At 34.8% G+C, this 13331-nt stretch overlaps 2 protein-coding genes across 2 annotated transcripts; both read left to right on the forward strand.

Moving 5' to 3' along the window:
- LOC104723499 (ubiquitin-conjugating enzyme E2 32-like) lies at positions 4766-7193 on the forward strand. The gene is made up of 5 exons (XM_010441885.2): positions 4766-4963; positions 5288-5419; positions 5510-5594; positions 5757-5920; positions 6480-7193. Exons 1-5 carry the CDS (start codon positions 4853-4855, stop codon positions 6909-6911), a joined length of 924 nt encoding a protein of 307 aa, XP_010440187.1. The 5' UTR covers positions 4766-4852; the 3' UTR covers positions 6912-7193.
- Positions 7838-12263, forward strand: LOC104723500 (phytochrome D). Its single transcript, XM_019233144.1, is given in 5 exon segments — positions 7838-8055; positions 8153-10363; positions 10449-11256; positions 11349-11639; positions 11917-12263. Coding segments are annotated over 4 exon segments (3492 nt in total). The 5' UTR covers positions 7838-8055; positions 8153-8187; the 3' UTR covers positions 12134-12263.

The following is a 13331-nucleotide window of genomic DNA, read 5'->3' on the forward strand; positions in this document are numbered from 1 at the left end:
ATTTGGGTTTGCAAGAACATTATAAAAAAACAAAGAAAATATTTAGGATTTGGGATATGGTGGAGGAGGATGTGAGAATGGTTATTTATAAGATAAAAAGTGATGGAAGTTACATTTCTAAAATAATTAAATTAGAAAAAGTTACAATTATAATTAATAGTGTGTTTAAATGAAAATGAATGGAGGAGAAAAAGTCAATTCACAATTTATGTAATTTCAGTTATAATTCAGTAGTAAAAAATGAATTTAAAGTATGCATTAATGTATATAATAAAATGTCTTGGCTAATTAAAAATGAATATTAATTTTTAAAATTAAATGTCAAATGGACCAATAAAAGGAATAGGAATATCTAATTCTCAAATAAACTTGATTTTTTTTTTGTTAAAACCAACATATGTGCATTTAAATTTAACTATGGAAATTTAAAAAATAAATATGAATAGATTAGAAAGGCAAGAAATATAAAAGAAATATTTTATTTTTTATATGAATAAAATAAAAATTGTAAACCATGTTAAATATATATAATACTTTCTAAATTAAAATAGATAATCAAACTTTTACAACACATATGAGATATAACAACATTTGATATTGGTGGGAGAGGAGGATATTTTATTTTCAGTTATAAATTTATTTTAATATGTGAGTTAAATGTATTGTATTAATTGGTCTTAAATATTGTTTAAAGCAATAAAACAATTAGAAGTTAATAAAAACATTAGAAAACATTAAATAAAAATCAACCAATAAGGAGAGATCAAAACCTTACTTTTATGTATATGATTCCAATTGAGCATAATAAAAACTGTAAAATCATTATTCAATTGGCGGCTTACTTAATACTTTTTATTTTCCTTTCGTACTTTAAAGTTTGGATTTTGTTTTTATTCATATATGTTGTTGTCTCAAAGTCTACAATAGTTTTTTGATTAGTAGCTGTATGAAACGACCCGATCGAGACTCACGCGGGGGGGAGATAGAGCATAGCGGATATGTCAGAATTTGGAATTTGAGAATGTGTTTCGGGTTGATGCGGTGGGATAAAGTGGTGGTTTGTGGCATGTGTGAAAGGAAAATTTATTTAATAATTATGGGAAAATTAAAAAATCTTAATAAATAAAAGGATTACAATATTTTTGAAAGTATATAAAACCAAAAATAATCTATTATATCACATATTTAGGAAAGTTATCTATTAAATTACTAATTTCAATAGAAAAATATGTGCAATTAATAAGGAAAATATTTGCAATTTAATTGCAATTATTATTTACTATAATCATATAGTAAAAAGAAATTTATACAGAAAAGTGATTAAAGTATGAAAATGTTTAATGTGTCAAAATTAGTGATTAACATAATGTAAGTATTTCCACATTTCTACTTGATACTCAACTGTTATGTACTCACCTTTATATAAACAAATAATTTTCTCATAATAACGTCTTTGAATTTTGTAATTTATGATAATGTTGGACAAGTAGTAAAACTATTACTTATGAGATTACAAAATATGAAACAAATATATTTAAGATACTGTTACTTTTTCAAATATGAGTAAAATTAGTTTTCATTTTTTTTTTTGAAAATTATGTTTTGTTAATTTTTAGTTTTTATAAATATTAAGTAAGGTATAATTTGATACTCATCCTCGTCATTCTTCTCTAGGGTTTCCCATGTTTCTATATATATATCAGAGTATAGAATCGCCGCCTCTCTGTAGATTTCGCGTTCTCAACGAAATTCAGGGTAATAAATCCTTTTCATCTGTTTGTTTAATGCATTTCAACATTTTTTAATATTTTTTATCGCATCTCTTTCATCTTTTGATCTCAAAAATTTTCTGCAGAGATGGTTTAAGGCTTCTCAACCAAATTACGTCTCCAGTTGTGATTATGGTATGTTTCCATGACTAAGTCTTTAAATTATTGAATTTGCGAAATCATTTTGTCTTGTTACTGCAATTGCGATAGGAAGTTAGGAACTTGATCAAAGAAAATAAATGATCTATTTGGCAACTAGTCATTGTTGCTAATATAAGTGTAGATTCATAAACTCTTGGAATCCATGTGAGTTGACCAGTAAATTTTTAATGTATCTCATATATAATTTTTTCAGTCCTAAAATGTTGCTATTCGTGTTTATCTCTCTTTTTTCTCAGTAGTTGGATTTGAGTTTTGATGGTGCTTGCCAATATTATTTGGGTGATTTCATTGGTCCGCCTATATGAATTCACTGCGAAGCGCCTTAAGTTTTTGCCTCTTCGTCAGACTCTTTCTGTTCAAGAGCTCTTGAACATTACTCCCAGAAAATTTCTGGGGACAATACCATTAATGATCGATCAAAGGGTTTGATTAATAAATTTGGGTGACAACGATTATTAGTTTGAAAGGTTCAAAAAATTTTGATCAAAAAAAGAAAGGTTCAAAATACTATTACATTTGATAGGTGATTTTGTTTTAAAAGATACTCTCCATGGAAAAAGAGTAATTAAGAGAAAAAAAATCATTCATTTTATAAACGAAAAATCCTATAATTCAATTACATAAGACAACAACATAAAGAGGTAAAGGAATTCTTCAAAATACTACGTTTTGTTTTTCAAAACTACTATATATGTTTTTGAAAATACAAAAAAAAAAAATGACTTTTAAGGATGTATGATCTATTTCTTTTAGGTTTGTGTTGACTCTCTATATTTGGAGATCACTTGATGACATATGGAATCAAAGATATTAAACTGATATTACTATTTTGATATCATTTTTAGTTGTATTACAAAATTCTAAAATATAATTTGATATAAGATGTTTAGTTTGTAGTTTTATTTTTAAAAAATCTATGTTGTAATTTAATCAAAATAGTGAAAAAAAAACTCAATCAAAATAGTCGTATTGCATGTATAATCTTAACTTTGTTAATTTTTATGTAGTTTTTCATTTAGACATCGATGTAAAAAATCTCCAAACCTTTCATTAATTCACAAGTAGACATTTTCTATAACATTTTTAGAAAACCTTATAGAAAAAGCAAAAAAATAATAATAATAGTAAGATATTTATAATAATAAACATACCAATTTTTTTTAAATTCACCGATGTAGAATCAATGTGTGGGTTCAAATAGCACAAGTAAGAAAGAATGAATACATAGATGAAAACAAAAAATTGACCAACTTATTTAGGATTCTTTAAAACTAATTAATTTTTTCTTAGACTTTTTCTTTTCTTTCAAAACCATATATATATATATATATATATATAGAATTTGAATCAAGAGCATCATAATCTCTTGGATCATAGATGTCGAGAAAAATACAGTTATTTCAATAATTCATTTGATTTATACTTTTTGTGTCTTGTTGATCTCACTTTTTGTTTTTTTTTTTCGATTTTTTTAGATCACAGTTTAAGTATGTGGCCAATGTTCTCTCACTTGTCTCTTGTCAATTTTAGCAACATACATCTAAATAATTCTTATTATTCAAAAGTTTTACTCATTGAACAGTAATTTGATGTCATAAATGGAACTGAATGTTCAACACTATATATCACTCTTGTCATGATGTTTTTTCTGTACAAAATTTTATTTGAGATTATTGGTAATTTGAAGATATTCGTTGATAATCTTAAATCTAAAATAGTTAGACTTTTTTCCCGGTCAATAGGTTCATGAAATTTGATTTTTTTTATGGGGATGATACCACTAAACGATCAAATAAATCTAGGTGACAGTGATTATTTGTTTGAAATATTCAAAATACTATTTATATTTGATTGGTGATTTTGTTTTAAAAAATATACTACCCATTATAGTAAAAGAGTATTTAAGAAAATAAAAAAAAATCATTTATTTGTAGACATTTTTTTTGGTATTGGTGTATTTATGTTCATGTATTTCTTATAAACGAAAACCCTATAAATCAATTATATAATGCAAAAACATAAAAGAGGTAGAGGAATTCCTCAGAATACCAAGTTTTGTTTTTGAAAAATACCACAAATATTTCCAAAAATACCACTTTTTACCAATTTGACTTTTAAGGATGTATAATTTATTTATTATAGGTTTGAGTTTACTATCTATATTTGGAGATCACTTGATAATATATGATATGAGATCGAAAATATTAAAATGATGATCAATTACTATTTTGATATCACTTTTAGTTGTATAACAAAATTCGAAATATGATTTGAAAATAAGAGGTTTAGTTTATGATAATAAACAAGTCAATAAATTTAAATTCATCGATGTAGAATCAATGTGTGGGTTTAGCTAGTACAAGTAAGAAGGAGGAATAGATGAAAACAAAAAAATTGACCAACTTATTTAAGATTTTTAAAATAAATTATTTTTTTCTTTTTCTTTTTGATTTTTCTTTTTCTTTTTGAAAACTATCTATATATAGAATTTGAATCAAGAGCATAGATTTTGAGAAAAATACAGTAATTTCAATAATTCATTTCATTTCTGCTCATCTCCTAAGGACCTCATCGATACATTATCATTAACATCATCATGATTAATTTTATTTTCACTTATTTGAGAATTTTTAGGCCCATTAAATACTATTATTTGCGACTCTGTATTCTATTGACGTGGCAATTTGATACATATTATTATTATCTTTCCGTCATCTTAATGAAGCAAACGCCAATCGTCACGTAATCAAATCTTGAAGGACGATGACGTGGTGAACATTTGACGTGGTATACTACTTCTGCTTTCTATTAATTCCTAAATCGGGTAGCTAACTTATTTCTGTATACATTTCGACCTTAGCGAACATTTGGCGGTGGTTTTGATTTTTTTTTTTCCCAGGTGAGGAGGTCGGCGAGAAACAATGGCGGATGAGAGATTTAACCGGAAGAACCCTGCGGTGAAGAGGATTTTGCAAGAGGTTAAGGAGATGCAAGCTAATCCTTCTGATGATTTCATGTCTCTTCCCCTCGAGGTACAACATATTTCGAAACACCTTCCTCTCATTTCCTCCTTCTCTTATCTCTCCATATTTGAATCTCACAAAATTTTATCTCTGTAGTATGTGGCCCGATTTGAATTATGCGTTTCGTATTGATTAGCTCCATGTATTGTTTCTTCTATTTATATTGTTAATCAGAGTTGATTGTGTATTCGTTTATAATTTAATCATTAGCCTTTCAGATTGGAATTTGAAAGTTTTGGTATGCTTTATCAATGGTTGTTTTGTAATGTTATTGTTCAATCTTGTGCTGTTCAAGTAGTTACCTATGGTTGCTGTTATCTGTTCTAACTTCAGGAGAATATATTTGAGTGGCAATTCGCGATCCGAGGTCCTGCTGATACTGAATTTGAAGGTGGGATTTATCATGGGAGGATTCAGTTGCCTTCAGACTATCCTTTCAAACCTCCTTCATTCATGTTATTGACCGTAAAGATTCATTTTTTTCTCTCTTCTTTAGCGTCTCAAAGGAGACTATATATATCTCTAATGAATCTTTCTTTGTCCTCTTGTTTTCAGCCTAGTGGTCGTTTTGAAACCAATACCAAGATTTGCTTGAGTATCTCTGATTACCATCCCGAGCATTGGCAACCATCATGGAGTGGTAATGTCACAAACTCTTAAAGTGGACCTTTTTCAACTAGCAATATCCAAAGATGTTATGAAAGACTGAACTAAACAATTTAACTAATGCTGAATTGAACAGTTAAAAAAGCATTTTATCATTAGCAACTTCGATCATGATTTTGTTATTGTTTATTTGTAGTTCGGACTGCTTTGGTGGCTCTCATTGCGTTCATGCCTTCAAACCCTAATGGAGCTCTAGGCTCAGTAGATTATCCAAAGGAGGAGAGACGTTCACTTGCCACTAAGTCACGCGAGACACCACCCAAATATGGTTCTCCTGAGCGTCAAAAAATAATTGATGAGGTACTCCACTAGATCACCCTTCTTGTAGAGCAATGTTTGAATTTTTGATTTACTAGGCACATTATTCATATAGAGAAATGTGATTATGGCTACATATTTAGAATGCTTTTGATTATTTGAACCAATAAATTGGATATGTGGATATACTTTGTTTTTAATAAACGACATAATAGAGAGCTCTTGATCAGCTTAAGCGACAAATTGCTCTGCATAGTGTTTATCGTAAACGGGTTTATGTTACTAATGATGTGTTTAGAATGCAAAATTGTGATGCCATTTCTCATTAGAAATTTGTTAGATATATTGATCCTAAGATGCTACAATAACTATTATTGATCTTGAAGCATAATGAACATATTAAAGGAATCTTTGAAAGATATTAACTTCAAAAGACACCATTGCTGGTACTATTATTATCAACCAAAACTAGTGTCAATAATCTCATTTTGGTTTTTAAATTATTGACTACTTGTTTACACTGTTGACACGGTTAAACATGGCTTATTTGGAATCCTGTCATAACATTATTTGATCTTGTCCTTTTGATTGATATACGCAGATTCATCAATATATGCTCAGCAAGACACCATCTGCTCCAAACCCTAATCCTCAGGAATGTAACAAAACGCCTTTGGCTGATTCAGACAATCAGTCCCAGACCGAGCCGCAGGACTCTGCAACGGTTATATCAGAATCTGATACAGTGGCTGAAGAGAGAGTAGTTGATCAGATCGCTGAAGAGGCAGCTCAGATTGGTTTTCCAGGAGCGAATGCAGCAGTAGTAGAGGTTATAGAGGGAGATAGTGGAGGAAGCGGCTTGGTGAGGCAGCAGCAGCGACGTACATCTGTTGTCAGGACAGCTCAAAAACTGGGTGATGACAGGTTGTTCACTTGGGCGGCGGTTGGACTCACGATTGCGATTGTGGTTCTCCTGCTGAAGAAATTCGTAAGATCAAGTGCTCATGGCGCTGTGTTTATGGACGAGTCGTGAATGCTGAACTCAAACTGGGAGATGGTCCAAGAAAAAGAAAAAGCATCAAAAGTGGAAGTGTTTATATATCATATACGACTGAGAAATGGGGAAATAAGTAATTAATTAGTTATGTTAAGGTATTTTGATCATGTGTTGATAATTCGTGTTAGATGAATGTGTCATGTAAACGCATTGGACCCGTTTCCAAAGCTACTTCACGTCACAAACTCAAAACTTGTTTTAAATTTGTAAAATACAGAAACAAATCATGGATTGGATATGTAGCACAAACATTTATAATGCTTTGCGTCTACACCTAGATGGCTAGAGCTAATCCCTAACCGAGATGCCACATTATTGCCGCTTCACTTTGCTAGAGCTTTAGTGATGCAATAAAGTATGGACACTTCTTCTTCATACTTAAACTCTTGAGATGATAAAGAAACTTTATATCAGCCAATGCAACTAAAAATACTAGGCATCTGTTTGGTCCACGTTAAACTTTGGTTATTGTCCAATGGTTTCACTTCTTTGTAAAAACTTTGGTAAGTAAATTCGTTTTTCAACTTTTGATCGCAGATATTTTTTTCCAAAAAGCACCTACAATGATGATACTATTATTAGAAGATTTTTTATTCTATCCCACTACAAAAGTATAGATAGATTGAGCAGAACTTGATTTGATATTAGATACACCACCCTTGGGAACTCTCAAAAGTCACAACGATAGGCCCACTGCCCACATATATCGATCTCCTCCTCTAGTAGTCCCTCGTGCGCCCCCACTAGCCGGGATATTCCAGAAAAACCCACGTGATCTCGGTCCCTCTTAAAACACAGACAACGAGAGTTCAAAATCACGCCGAAATGTAACCGTAATCTGGGTTAATTTGATAATAAAACAAGTTTTGGGAGGGTTTTTAAGAAAATATGATAAGTCAAGGAGTCAAAACAGCAAAGAAAACGACACCCATCGTCTTCTTTAACCTTTCTTCTCACCTCACTGCCTCTTCTTCTTCGTTTTAATTGGCTTTGAGAGAGCCCAAAGAAAATTTCAAATTGGTTTCTGTTTTTATCAGTTTGAGAAAGAAACTTCGCCGTTAAGCTATAGACAGTGATAAGTCCAAGCTTCTCCAAATCCTTATCGTTATCTTTTATCAGAGTATCAGTTTCAATTTTAAAACATAATTACGCAAAATTGCTCTTTCCAGGTTCCGATTCCGATGATTAACGACGATCTTCTTCGTCTCTCATTGTAGTTCGACGAAATTTGAAAAACGAGTAACTGAGAAAAATGGTCTCCGGAGGCGGTAGCAAAACCAACGGCGGAGAAGCAGCTTCGTCAGGTCATCGCGTCAATCGTAGTAGCCGTCACACCAGCGGAGAACAAGCTCAGTCTTCAGCAAGCAGAGCCCTTAGGTCACAGAATCATAAGCCGCAAAGCCACGGCGGCGGAACGGAGTCCGTTAGCAAAGCTATTCAACAGTTCACTGTCGACGCGAGACTCCACGCCGTCTTCGAGCAATCCGGAGAATCCGGCAAATCGTTCGACTACTCTCAGTCCCTTAAAACGACGCCGTACGATTCTTCCGTACCGGAGCAGCAGATCACGGCTTATCTCTCGCGGATCCAGCGCGGTGGCTTTATCCAGCCTTTTGGTTGCTTGATCGCCGTCGATGAATCCACCTTCACAATCATCGGTTACAGCGAAAATGCGCGGGAAATGCTGGGGCTCATGTCTCAGTCTGTACCAAGGATCGATGAGAAATCGGAGGTTCTTACCATCGGCATGGATTTGCGATCGCTCTTCAAGCCATCGAGCATCGGCCTCCTCGAACGCGCGTTTGTGGCTCGAGAAATCACGTTACTGAATCCGGTTTGGATTCACTCTAAGAACACTGGTAAACCTTTCTACGCGATTCTCCACAGAGTTGATGTTGGAATCTTGATTGATTTAGAGCCAGCTCGAACCGAAGACCCGGCGCTTTCAATCGCTGGTGCAGTCCAATCGCAGAAACTCGCAGTCCGTGCGATTTCTCATTTACAATCGTTGCCTGGTGGAGACATCAAGCTTTTATGTGACACTGTTGTGGAAAGCGTTAGAGATCTTACTGGCTATGACCGTGTTATGGTGTATAAGTTTCATGAAGATGAACATGGTGAAGTAGTTGCGGAGAGTAAACGGAGCGATTTAGAACCTTACATTGGTCTGCATTATCCTGCTACTGATATTCCTCAGGCATCTCGGTTCTTGTTTAAGCAGAACCGTGTTAGGATGATTGTAGATTGCCATGCGTCACCGGTTCGTGTGGTCCAAGATGATAGGCTGACGCAGCCTATTTGCTTGGTGGGTTCGACTTTACGAGCTCCTCATGGCTGTCATGCTCAATACATGGCTAACATGGGATCTATTGCGTCGTTAGCTATGGCGGTTATAATCAATGGAAACGAAGAAGACGGTGTTAATACTAGCGGAAGACACTCAATGAGGCTTTGGGGTTTAGTCGTTTGCCATCACACATCGGCTCGTTGCATACCTTTTCCTCTGAGGTACGCTTGCGAGTTTCTTATGCAGGCCTTTGGCTTACAGCTAAACATGGAATTGCAGTTAGCTTTGCAGGTGTCTGAAAAGCGCGTTCTGAGAATGCAGACGCTGTTATGCGATATGTTACTGCGTGATTCACGAGCGGGGATTGTCATGCAGAGGCCTAGTATCATGGATTTAGTAAAATGTAATGGCGCGGCATTTCTTTACCAAGGGAGGTATTATCCATTGGGTGTGGCTCCGACTGAGGCTCAGATAAATGATATTGTGAAGTGGTTGCTTGCTAACCATTCTGATTCAACCGGGTTAAGCACAGATAGTTTAAGCGATGCGGGTTATCCTGGGGCAGCTGCTTTGGGAGATGCTGTGTGTGGTATGGCAGTCGCGTATATCACAAAAAGGGACTTCCTTTTCTGGTTTCGGTCTCATAACGAGAAAGAAATAAAATGGGGAGGAGCTAAGCACCATCCGGAGGACAAAGATGATGGCCAGCGGATGCATCCACGTTCTTCGTTCCAGGCTTTTCTTGAAGTTGTTAAGAGCCGATGTCAGCCATGGGAAACTGCTGAAATGGACGCCATTCACTCGCTCCAGCTTATTCTAAGAGACTCTTTCAAAGAGTCCGAAACAATGGACTCTAAAGCTGCTGCAGCTGGGGCAGTTCAGCCACATAAAGATGATATGGCAGATCAAGGGATGCAGGAGATCGGTGCAGTTGCGAGAGAGATGGTTAGGCTGATTGAGACTGCGACTGTCCCTATATTTTCTGTGGATATTGACGGCTGCATCAATGGGTGGAACGACAAGATCGCGGAGCTGACCGGTCTCTCTGTTGAAGAAGCTATGGGAAAGTCTCTGGTTCAAGATTTAATATACAAAGAGTACGAAGAAACAGTTGATAGGCTTCTTTCTTGTGCTTTAAAAGGTTTATGCAGTTCTTAAGACTTCCAATCTGTGCAGGGCTCTAACATGCAAATTCTTAAAAATGTCTTGCGTTTTCAATTATGCAGGGGATGAAGGCAAGAATGTGGAGGTCAAGCTGAGAACTTTTAGTCCTTAGCTGCAAGGGAAAGTGGTGTTTGTGGTTGTCAACTCATGTTCAAGCAAGGACTACTCAAACAACATCGTTGGGGTCTGCTTTGTTGGACAAGATGTAACTGGTCATAAAATTGTTATGGACAAGTTCATCAACATACAAGGCGACTACAAGGCCATCATCCATAGCCCGAACCCCTTGATCCCTCCAATCTTTGCAGCAGATGAGAATACATGCTGCCTTGAGTGGAACACCGCGATGGAAAATCTCACAGGCTGGCCTCGCAGCGAAGTGATTGGAAAATTGCTTGTTAGGGAAGTGTTTGGGAGCTGTTGCAAACTAAAGGGTCCTGATGCGTTAACTAAGTTTATGATCGTTTTGCATAATGTGATCGGTGGCCAAGAAACAGATAAATTCCCATTCCCGTTTTTTGACCGCAAAGGGAAATTCATTCAGGCTCTCCTGACTTTGAACAAACGGGTCAGCTCAGATGGTCAAGTCACTGGGGCTTTCTGTTTCTTGCAGATACCAAGTCCCGAGCTACAGCAAGCTCTAGAAGTCCAGAGGAGACAAGAGAGCGAATGCGTCTCGAGGAGGAAAGAGTTGGCTTACATTTTTCATGTTATAAAGAATCCATTGAGCGGATTGCGTTACACAAATTCATTGCTGGAAGCCACGGATTTAAACGAAGATCAGAAGCAGCTTTTTGAAACAAGTGTTTCATGCGAGAAGCAGATTTCAAAGATTGTAGGAGACATGGACGTCAAAAGCATTGAAGATGGGTGAGAGTTTTGATTCGTCTTTATAAACACTTAATTGTTCTATAAAGCTTCATCGCACTACTGAACAAACAACCTTTATTTTTGCTCATCAGTTCATTTGTTCTAGAGAGAACAGAGTTCTTCATTGGCAGCGTCATTGACGCAGTGGTAAGCCAAGTCATGTTGGTGGTGAGAGAGAGAAATCTTCAGCTCATCCGTAACATTCCCAAGGAGATCAAATCCATGGCTGTCTACGGTGACAATATAAGGATCCAACAGGTTCTGGCAGAATTTCTGGTAAGTATGGTCCGTTATGCACCCATGGAAGGCTCAATGGAATTCCATCTACGCCCGAATCTTAAACAAATGGCTGACGGGTTCTCCGCTATACGATTAGAGTTCAGGTACCTTCATCATTCCTCTATTGACTCTTTGTCTGAGATCAAAGATAAACGCGAATACATAGCTATAACCATCCATTGGATGATAGTTTCTTTTTTCACAAATGTGACTGCTGCGGATAAATTTCAGTTTTTGCTAGCTATCCCGTATTAAGAAGCTTGTGACTCGGATAAACTAAAAACGCAGTCTTGACCAAGAGCGTTGTCAAATTTTAAAGCCTTATCAAGGGTTGATTAGCAAACAACAAACACTCTGACTCATTTTGTCAATGTATGTTAGAATGGCGTGTGCAGGGGAAGGTATACCGCCAGAGAAAGTGCAGGACATGTTCCATAGTAGTCGATGGACGAGTCCAGAAGGATTAGGGCTAAGCGTTTGCAGAAAGATTCTGAAGCTGATGAACGGAGAGGTTCAGTACATAAGGGAATTCAAACGCTCTTATTTCCTAATCGTTATCGAACTCCCGGTTCGTCTGATGATGATGATGCCGTCTTAGTGATTGGCGGTGGAAGTTTTGACTCTGTTCCAGGTAGGTTTAGAAGGAACGGTGAGGTTATGCGGCCGGAAAAACGTAAGGGGAGTTATAGTTTTCGTACACTGTATATATTGTTATAGTCTTATAGAATGTGATGGGAGCTCTTTTGATCATAATAATGTAATATAGAAATGGAAGACTGTTTTTGATTTGTGCAGATAACATTTGAGCGTCAGAGATATCAAATTTGTGCAGATCTCTGTTAATTAGCAAAAATTGCCAAGAAAATTATTGTATACGTTCATTTAATGTCCAAATACTATATATGCAGAGTTCAATTTTGAGCGAACTTATTAGCCTTAGGGTACTTCGTTCTGTATATTGAAGCTCTGTTTTATCAAATTCCAAGCTTACGGTTTTGGTTGTAACTGAACCATTTTATCAGATGTGTCGTAATTCCAACAAAAGCAAGGATTCAGGTCCAGGTAAGGTAAAACACTATTCATATTCTCGGCTAAACACCTTCTAAGCTCCTTTGTTCATCATAGGTTTTTAAAAAATTGGTTATCCAATAAAAACTGCTAATAATGATGATCTCGGACTTGTTTGATGACGTTTAGCTTCGACTTTGAAAACTTTTGGTACTATATATGTTTGGAAAGTCTATACACGTCAATCCAAATCGAACTGTGTAGCCATCACAGAATTTGATTGTCTCCCAGAGACCAAACAAAATATCTCTTGACGACAACCTTTCTTGTTCGTAGTAATACTAAAAAACTAAAAACAAAGAATACTTTTAAAGTTATGTATATAGTATTTTAAATTTATAGCAATATAGTGACATGTTTTTCTAACATGTTCATCAAATTAATTTAAAATTTGATACCTTAATATTTTAGATGTCTTGAAATTTAAATTTAAATTTAAATAATATTATTCAAATTTAAATAAAGCATTGTATACCTAAAAAAAAGCGAATATCATGTAAGTCCTTATAGAAATAAGCATAAATATCCATATGCAGAAAAATTATAATAAAAAATATTTATATTGATATATATATATAGATATATAAGTATATAACAATAGTAATAATATGTCTATAGATTAGAAATTTACTGAAAATAACCACAAAAAAAACTGGATGGCTGATCGAGCTTATATGTTTGTTTGTACTGGGGATTGCACAACACTATATAAATAAAGATTTTTTGGA

The sequence above is a fragment of the Camelina sativa genome, chromosome 11 (assembly GCF_000633955.1).
Source record: "Camelina sativa cultivar DH55 chromosome 11, Cs, whole genome shotgun sequence".
NCBI classification, from domain to species: Eukaryota; Viridiplantae; Streptophyta; class Magnoliopsida; order Brassicales; family Brassicaceae; genus Camelina; species Camelina sativa.

What these genes read in the sequence shown, in the direction of transcription:
- LOC104723499 (XM_010441885.2), top strand. Translation starts at nt 4,853, where the DNA reads ATGGCGGATGAGAGATTTAACCGGAAGAACCCTGCGGTGAAGAGGATT. An exon ending in TCATGTCTCTTCCCCTCGAG is followed by an intron (nt 4,964 to 5,287) that starts GTACAACATATT and finishes TTCTAACTTCAG; the next exon opens with GAGAATATATTTGAGTGGCA. An exon ending in CTTCATTCATGTTATTGACC is followed by an intron (nt 5,420 to 5,509) that starts GTAAAGATTCAT and finishes TCTTGTTTTCAG; the next exon opens with CCTAGTGGTCGTTTTGAAAC.